The sequence below is a fragment of the Sinocyclocheilus rhinocerous genome, unplaced genomic scaffold (assembly GCF_001515625.1).
Source record: "Sinocyclocheilus rhinocerous isolate Xijiao unplaced genomic scaffold, SAMN03320098_v1.1 scaffold753, whole genome shotgun sequence".
Taxonomy (NCBI): Eukaryota; Metazoa; Chordata; class Actinopteri; order Cypriniformes; family Cyprinidae; genus Sinocyclocheilus; species Sinocyclocheilus rhinocerous.
The window spans coordinates 1,270,100-1,279,895 of NW_015655991.1; the positions used below are offsets into that span (position 1 = coordinate 1,270,100).

At 41.7% G+C, this 9,796-nt stretch overlaps 2 protein-coding genes across 2 annotated transcripts in view; both read right to left on the reverse strand.

The window, feature by feature from the left end:
* Positions 1-5,336: 5,336 nt before the first annotated feature.
* On the reverse strand, positions 5,337-6,269 carry LOC107719022 (olfactory receptor 146-like). The gene has a single exon (XM_016526311.1). It carries the CDS (start codon positions 6,267-6,269, stop codon positions 5,337-5,339), a length of 933 nt encoding a protein of 310 aa, XP_016381797.1.
* Positions 6,270-8,047: 1,778 nt separating this feature from the next.
* or61a1 (odorant receptor, family 61, subfamily A, member 1) overlaps positions 8,048-9,796 on the reverse strand; it is a 10,300-nt gene continuing 8,551 nt past the window's right edge. The window contains exon 3 of the mRNA XM_016526281.1: positions 8,048-8,241. Coding sequence (XP_016381767.1) covers positions 8,048-8,241 — 194 coding nt within the window. The remainder of the gene's footprint in view (positions 8,242-9,796) is intronic.

Genomic DNA, 9,796 nt, shown 5'->3' on the forward strand with positions numbered 1-9,796 from the left:
GCTTTAAAAAGTAATCAGTAATGTATTTCGTTAGATTACTCAGGTTTAGTAACTTAATCTAAATACTTTAGAATACTTTGAAATACTTAAGCTATGTAACACAAAGGAACATATTAACTTGATGTCTTGTTTTTATGCTTTCCAAATCTAAATAAAAGTGACATTTACCAGTCATAAGATTTGTGTTTTCTTTGCATTTTATTTTTAACGACATCAGTTTTCCACAGCATTTCTATGAACAACAAAAAATTTTGTCATTTAAATCTACCAATTAATATAAATTCAAATTCAACGCTTCAAAACTAATCCAAACACACCAAACACATAATAAAAGTAGCCAAAACAACTGGCACAGTTCTCAAAGTTATACAATAGATTTGTTTAATGAATGGACCAAACTTTAAGTGAAGATAATCCTCTCTATGGAGAAGCGATCGGCACAAAAGAATCGCTGAGTCAAAATTGACAGGGCTCGTTTCCCACGGTTGCAAGCAATGTCGTTATAGTTCAATATTTAACAACCACAGTTCACTAACGATGCTTTTGGGAAACACACCTCAGAACTATCCAGTTTGTGAACCATTCACACTGGTTTCGTTAAACAAAAGAAATGATTCGTTTAAAAGATTGACTCAAAAGAATCATCTGTTCACGAATCGGATCATGAACTCGCATTACCGCACCAAAGATGATCTATTCTTGAACATTTTGAAGATGTATAAAGACTTCAAGTTCATCTGTAAAGCACATAAAGCTATCGTTTGACTTTATAAAATTTTATTTCATGCATGATTCGTATGGATCTGTTAACTGAATGCAAAGTGTGAATTCTAGGAGAATTTTTGTGTCGTGATGATGAGCATGTATGCACGCTCACTGCGAGTTGCTAAATGAACAGGCTGCTGCACGCAGTTTTTTTGTTTCAAGCGAGAATCAGTTGCCTTATTGGTTAAAATCTCCAAACTGTTTACTTAAATAAGAAATTAAGAAATGACATTAAAATTCAAAGTAATTTGGACGGGAGTGCCCCTAGAACAGGTCTCCAGGCATGCTGAGACCTGTTCTAGGGGCACTCCCGTCCAAAGAAAAGTGAGGTCTGACCACGGGGTGAAGGTTTGGCGGCAGATCAGTGTGACATGGACCCGGTGAGTGCCTGCTGCCATGCCCACATCGGGACTCGGCCATGAAGCCAGTGCTGAAGCGGACTCCTATGAAGCAGCCCCAGTGGCGTGTCTGCCGGAGCAGCTGCCATATGCCCCAGGAGCCTCTGAAATTTTTTCAGTGGGACCGCTGTCCTGCCCTTGAACGAATTTAAGCAGTTCAACACTGACTGAGCACGTTCCTCTGTGAGGCGTGCTGTCTGTTTGACCGAATCCAACTCCATACCGAGAAAAGAGATCCTCCGCGTCGGGGAGAGTTTGCTCTTTTCCCAGTTGACCCGAAGACCCAACAGGCTCGAAGGGCAGGGCCTTGAACTGATATGCTCGTCCTTCAAATGCGAACCGCAGAAAGGGTCTGTGGCACGGAAGGATAGAGACATGAAAGTACGCGTCCTTCAGGTCGATCGCTGCAAACCAATCTCGGGGACGGATCACCCAAACATGCGTTTCTGCACCAACATCTTGAATGGTAGCCTGTGAAGGGCCCGGTTCAAGATACGCAGGTCCAAGATCGGTCGTAACCCACCACCTTTCTTGGCTGTAAAACCCCATCTTCACTTTGGCTGGAGGGAAAGGCTCTATCGCGTCTTTCGCCAGTAGGACTGCAATCTCCGCACGCAAGACATGAGCATCGGCTGCCTTCACTAATGTGAAGTGGATGCCCCTGAATTTGGGGGGATGCCGGGCGAACTGAATTGCATAGCCGAGTCTGATGGTCCAAAGGAGCCAGTGAGATGGTCTAGCCAGCACTAGCCAGGCTCCCAGAAACCGTGCAAGTGGGACCAGTGGAACCACCGACGTACCCGCAGTGGGGCAGCGAGGTGGAACACAGGGACCCGGCTCGGGCGGCTAGCAGGCAGACCGAAGCAGGGTCTGAGTGTGCTGCGCAACACTTACCTGGTTCCATGGTTGGGCAGAGGGTGCTTGAGTAGGGCCTTTGATAGTGCTCTCAGACTGCCCACTGCTGCCTGTTGGCGACAGAGGGGGATGGGGGTGACATGGAACTGGCCCGTCCACAACTCTCCGTCCCCTCTCGGGACCCAGAGATAGCAGCTCCCTCCATCTCTGGGTCGCCCGTCTCAGGGCCTCTTGCTCTTCCGCTTACTGCCAGGTTTGGCGGGGGCCTGGACGGGCGGGGCGGATGCCCAACGACCGGCTCAACGGCACTGCTTGGCTAGAGGCTGCGGCGTGGGAGCGGGGGCGTACACAGGGGGACGCCCTCGGCAATGAGCAGGCTGAGGTGCTGCAGCCGGTGAAAGGGTGGAGGCAGTAGCTGCCTGCTGGGGCAGGATGTGATGAATCACTTCAGTCTGCTTCTGTGCACCCGAGAACTGCTGGGCAAAGCTCTCGACCGCGTCGCCGAAGAGGCCAGTCTGGGACACGGGGGCATTGGGGAACCGCACTTTGTCTGTGTCCCTCATGTCGGCCAGACACAGCCAGAGATGGCACTCCTGGACCACAAGCATGGACATCGCACGACCCAGAGAACTCGCGGTGACCTTCGTCGCTCGGAGCGCAACGTCAGTTGCGGTTCAGAGCTCCTTTAGAACCTCCGGATCATGACCACCCTCATGAAGGTCCTTCAGTGCCTTAGCTTGGTGGACCTGCAGTAATGCCATGGCGTGTAAGGCAGATGCAGCTTCTCCACAAGCCGAATAGGTACTGCCGGTCAGACCAGACGAGTTCCTACAGGCCCGGGAGGGAAGGGACCGTTTGCCCCGCCAGGAGGAGATGGTATTAAGACACAACTGCATCGCTACCGACCGCTCCAATGGGGGGACCCCCGTATACCCCTTAGCTGCACCACCGTCAAGGGTGCTGAGGGAGGAGGAGCTAGCAGGTCGGTTTTTGGCAATAAAATAAAATACCGGAATGGGGCACTGAGAACCAGCACGGGCCACCTCTAGAAACCAGTCTTCCAACCTCGAGGGCTCGGGACGTGGTGGAGGTCTCCACTCGAGCCCTACCCTCTCGGCGGCCCAGGAAAGCATAGCCGTCATCTTTGGATCTGATTCAGGATTTGTTACCGTCCGGGAGGGCGGCAGCGCGGCCGAATCTTCCTCTCCAAAGAGCTCCAACTCGCCCTCTGATGCAGCGATCGACATCCGATCGTCGGGAGGAGCCCCAAAGGATACGGCTGGTATGCTCCTTGTAGAGGGCCCAGCACGTTCCTCGGGGAGCTCAACTGGCCGCGAAGTGCTAGAGGAGTGAGGGTCCCAGGGAGGTTGGTTCCTCGGAGGGATAGCCGTCACTGTCACCCTCAGACTGCCCGAGCTACTGCCTGAAGTAGTCCCCCCCTGACTTCTGAAGAGAACTAGATCTAGGCAGAGGCACCGGAACTCCACCCCTTTTCAGGTATTGGAGCCTGATCCGCAACTCCGCGATGGTCATCTTCCTGCAATAAGAACATGACTCATCAACGAATGCAACCACAGCATGCGATCGTGACCATCACCCGGCGCCAGGTAGCAACCAGAATCCAGAAATGCACAGGTGGAACGGCATCTATACCAAGACGCAGCGTTGTCTCTATAAAGACACAGCTTCGTCTTTACAAAGACGCAGCATCGAGTTGGCACAGATGCAACGTCATCTTTCAAAATGACGCGCCCACCCGTGAGGGCTCTTTTAGCGAATGCTCTTTTAGCGTGCTGAAACGCACAGGGAAATGGCCGCCTGCAACACAAACAGGGGGTAGTGCAGCCTGATGTGTGTAACCCACTCAGCACTGGAAAAAGACCACCACTGTAGCACCGTTCCACCAACATGAAGAAGCTCCCTTAGAGCGTGTTGAACTTGTCTCTTTCACAAGCGAAGCTTGGTAAGAGCAGAACGATTGAAACCGCTTGGCTCCGAAGCGAAAAGCTGAGTATGCGTTGCACCTGCTGCCTATTTATACTCGCGCTGCGATCAGCGGCAGCTGGATGCAATCATCGCATGCCAATGTGCATTGGCTCATTTAGTTTACACTCGAAGTAGATTGGTCTCTCTGGCGAGATTCCCAAATTCAAATTTCCCGACTGAAAGGGAACCAAAGATTTTCAATACAACCACAACCTTTACCATAAAAACTCTGACAATGTGGATTGTGAAATTTGAATGTTTGGGCCCTCAAAAAAAGTTATTTTCCAAAGTTGTAAATAAATATTACTAGAGTACATTTTACATGAAAATAATATTTCACTTTTTATTTTCAAAATTTACTCTTAATTCAATCCATTACTTGCTGTTTCTTTGTAATTATTTGTGAAATTTTGCCATTTTTGAATGAAAATAGTTTCAAAGTAAATCCTACACCATTTTTTTTTCATTTCATCAGTTATTGTGAACTTTAATGCAGAACTCTCACGAGTCAAATGTGTGCTGAAGCCGACTATATTTACATTGTTCTTGAAATGTTTACAATTCTGCCTTACTGAAATGCTTCAGAAATATTCTTAAATTGCCCTGTGTTCACTGTATGCAAGCTACACACATTTATTTTGAGTTATATTTTTATATCTTCCTGCAATACAACATTTTTCAGATTTTATTTTCATAATTGATAAACTATAATGATATTTAAAACTTTGGATTTCCAGCTTTTATAGTTTTATAAGTTTAGTTTATCATATTAATACCAATAATAAACACTTAGCTGGTTGTGTTTTGGTTGGAGGCAGTGAAATAGAGCTACTTAAAAAATATGAACACATGAGGAGAGAACATGGCTTGCTAATAATCTTAAAAAATCCTGGGTGGCTTTTAGGTTTTTACCAGAAGATGGAATCAAAGTGTTGCTGTGTTTTCCATTTTCTTGGTTGAGTTTCAGTGTTATCAATGTTCATAACATCTTATTCAGCTCCACTGTATGTTTGAAAACTTACTGTTTTAATGCATGTGACACAGGCTTGCTTTGTTTTTTTTTGTTTTATTGTCTTTAATAGCATTCATATGCAGTGTCAAATACTAAGCACTTCTTTAATTGTACATATATTTCTTAGCTATTAAATCATGTGACATTAATGGTACAGCTCAAAGAAAACATTATCCTGTTCAAATAATATTATATAAGCACATGCTGGCTTCTGCAGCTAAAAAAAGAAATACAACTTTTATCATTGCCACTTTTAAAGAATCATCACTGTGATGCATCATGACACAAAATACAATCAACACTATTTATAACAGTGAATACTACAAGTTATTAATCCTTGGACTTTTGAAAATATACAATATTTTTGCCCTAATTGGACCTAATTTTATACCATATATTACAGGATTGACAACAGGTGGAACAGTCAGGATTATAACAGACAAAAACGTAGACGCTATATTAGACAGTGTTTCTGCTTTAAATCTTGTGAGAAGAGAATCAGAAAGACCACATATTGTAATCATAAAGGAAATTAGGTGTGGCACACATGTGCTGTAGAACTTCTCTCGATTTACTTTAGATTTTCTACAAGCTAGAATTATTTTAAAATAGGAAATCAGAACAAAAACAAAAAAGACAGCCTTGCTGATATAGACAAATCCATTAAAGGTCCCTTGAAAAATATCTTGTTTGCATGCAAGATTCAACAAGGAAAGGTGTTCACAGAAAAGTCTATTCATGTCATGTCTGCAAAGAGGGTGTTTCAGAGCCAATGAAACTGCCATTACACTCATGAAAAAAGGAAATATCCAAATAAAAGTCACCAGGCTCCTCACAGTGAAAGGTGACATAATGCTGTGATAACGTAAAGGTTGACAGATCGCTATGTACCTATCAATAGCCATGACACTTAAATTTGTGAATTCTCCAGTTGCATAAATCACAATGACAAGACCTTGTACAATACATTCCTCAAGTGAAATCCTGTTTGTTTCTGTGAGTAAATATACCAAAGCCCTGGGATAAAACCCTGTAGTTCTACACAGATCATTAACACACAGATTACACAAGAAAATGTACATGGGCTCATGCAGGGCTTTCTCAAAAGCAATAATCATAATCAAGGCGGCATTAAGAACAATAGTGAGAAGATAAGCTGGAAGAGCAAATGAAAAAAATATGATCCTGCTGGTCCAGTCCCACTCATTCAGAGCCATGACAGTGAGAAAGTGGGGAGGGGAGATGTTATGCATTCCTTTTCAAAATCTGACTCCAGATCAAACAAAGCCAACACAATCAATCTTGTATTTCTCGTGTCCAATCTTGTGTTATACTGTTGGAAAACTTTTTAAATTATTTAAAATGAGCCCTAAAAGCAGTATGTTGTGTTAAACCATTAAAATGAGAAACAACAATAACAAAAAGTCCATGGCTTGAAGGGCTATGAGGTATGGAGAAGACCTCTGAACACCTCTTTTAGAGATCCATCCTTCATTCTGCTCACAGCTATATGAGGGAACTTTATATAGAGTCAGATATGCAACGTCATAATGATCTAACACTCCTTAGATAATTCAGAAAAAATTGTATTATGCAAACGTGATCTTGGGGTGACAGTTTATACTATTAGATGACGTTATCCTTCTGTAATTCTGGAAATAAAGGTCCAGCAGAAACTCTTTAACTAAATACATGATTTATTCAGCATGAACTGTAACTGGACCAAATGTTAATTATATAGGATCCATTAAATGTTTCTCAGGGGCTCTTCTAAATACAAAAATTAAAAAAAAAAAAAAAAAACTTTACCGTAACCTTTATTATAATTCACCCAAAAACGAAAATTTACTCACCCTCATATATTTTTAAACCTGTAAGACTTTCTTTTATTAAACAGTGTTTATGGTTTAATGTGGTGTAATGTACCACTACTTTTAATATTACTAATTTCACTGATTAAAACGAAAGAAAGAAAGAAAAATTAAAATGTAGATTGTGAAATTAGATTTTTGTGGCCCCTCTCTCAGTTATTGTGAACCTTTATACAGAAATCCCATCAGCCAAGTGTTTGCTGACACAAACTATCTTCATCGAGAATTTGCAATTCAGCTTTACTGAAATACTTCAGAAATATTCTTAAATTGTCTTGTATTCATTGCTTGTGAGTTACACATTCATTTTGAGGTATATTTTTATATCTTCTTGCAATATAACATTTTCAGATTTGGTTTCATAATTGATCGCGAGACATAAGCAAATAAGAATAATGGATCAACTAGAACAATATTTAAAACTATGTATATGCCACATTTATAGTCCAATAAATTTTGTTTACTTAATAGGTTGTATACCATCTTAATACCAATAATGCATTTGGCTGGTTTTCTTTTGTTTGGAGGAAGTGAAATTTAACTATTTAAAAATATGAACACATGAGGACCAGAATATGGCTTGCCAATTATCTGTCAAAAATCCTGAGTGGCATTTAGGAGTTTACCAGAAGGTGGCATCAAACTATTGGTTTGATATCTATTTTCTCAGTTGAGTTTCAATGTATCATTGTTCATAGCATCTTATACAGCTCCACTGTATTGATGAAAACATACCATTGTTTTAATGCATGTGACACAGGCCTGCTTTGTTTTTAATTGACTTTAATAGCATTAAAGTGTCAAATGCTTAGATATAACTTGTATAAATATCCATATATTTCTCAGCTATTAAATCATGTTACATTAATAGCTGTCACAAAGCAAGGCCAGACAACAGATAAGTGCAAAACAGGATGGTTTATTGACTTGGTAAGTGCGGGTAATCAGAACTCAGGTGACTGTGATCGGGTAATTATCCTGGATGGTGACTGAAGTGACTGTGATGACTCCCTGACAATAGTACAGCAGAAACAATACATTATCCTTTTTAAATAACATTATATGAGCACACACTTGTTTCTCCAGCTCAAAATAAAATATTTGTTTTTGCCACTCTTACAGAATTGCGATGCATAATGAAAACAAAAAGCAGTCAGCATTTATAACAGTGCATACTGCAAGTTATTAATCCTTGGACTTTGGAAATTATACAATATTTTTGCCCTGATTGGACCTAATTTTATACCATATATTACAGGATTGACAACAGGGGGAACAGTCAGGAATATAACAGACAAAAATGTATATGCTATATTTGACAATGTTTCTACTTTAAATCTTGTGAGAAGAGAATCTGAAAGACCACAGGTTGCGTTCAGAAAGGAAATCAAGTGTGGTACACGTGCTGTAGAACTTCTCTCGATTTACTTTAGTTCCCCTTCAGGAAATCGAGCTGCGTCGAAACGCTATGGGAATGCCTTCAGCGTGACCACGCTCTGAATCACATGTGTAATCAGTCCAATGGATGGGTGGGTGAGACGTCACGGGCGGGGTGACGTAATGACCAGGAAGATTTGAAAAGGGAGAAAAAAAAAGTTTGGCAAAAGGCGGGATCATATGTGTTTTACTTACCCGAGTTATACTCACCTGAGTAACATTACATTTGAGATTTGAGTACATGTTTTTTTTAAGATTTATTTATGTGTTTGTTTATTTGTATTGTAGCAAATTAGCTCAAAAGGGAAATGTATATAAATAATTACAATTAATTATGAGTTCGTCCAGCAATCATTCAGTGTAAGTTCATATCAACTCTAGGAAGAATATTTCCGTGGCCACAGACAATAGTTTCATACAGTATTAATGCATTAGAGCATGTAGCAAGGATCAAATCATAAAGGGACATTAATTTGCAAGGCAGAATCAGAAACTCATGTAATTTGTGCACAAGAGTTTTATTTACTAAACACTAACACAAACTAGTCAAACAAACAAACATACATACACTCATGCGTACATACAAAAGGGGAGCAAAGTGGATGAAAGAGATCATTAGAAGAACAGGGAATGAAGCTATGGAAAATGAGTCAGTTAACCACCTGAGTGAAACCATCAGCGCCGATTTATAACCAGGCCTACAGCTTATACTAAACCTCTGTTTCGTTTAGTTAAATGTACGATACTTGCATTGCCTTGGTCGTTGACAAGTGTCCGGATGCAGTCTCGGATGAAAGTCTTGATGGTTTCAAGGGTTTGGACTTGCTATCACGTTCTTCCTGGTTTGAAGAGTGATGAATTCCAAAGATCCTGACTCGATGGTGATTGGGAGTTTCTTCCCAGGTGAAAAGTGAAAAAGAGCTAAGAGAGACATCAGCTGAGATCCTAGGATCTTTGGTGAATGTAAAGTCAAGGCTGAGGCCTGGCACGAACTTAGGGTGTCCTTAGAGGGGTGCTAGCTCACATCCTCATCTTCTCAGAATCTAACAGAACTGCAGACTTACCGACTATGTGTTGGAGCCCACCAGGCAGGCCCGCACCAGCTCAGGCTCTCTACACGGGCCGCAATCAGAATATTTTAGCAGAAGACTTAGCAGAAGAAGACTTGGGCGGAACTGTGCGTGAGCCTTTTAAGGTCTGAGAAGATTCACGCCTCTCAGGATGGGCTTGTCCAATGAGAAAGGCTGAAATTCCAAGCGGGAAGTTGGAAATACTGGGGAGGTTTATGACCCTTTGTGTGAGAGCATGGTAATTTGCATATGGAACTCATGTTGATGCAAAATTACTAAAGATTCTTAGAACACTAATATATTGCCTATGTACCAACATATAAGACCAAACATAAGGTTACATGAATGAGTGGTTCTATCATGAGCATGTATAAAACAGTATACAATACAAACAATACAAAA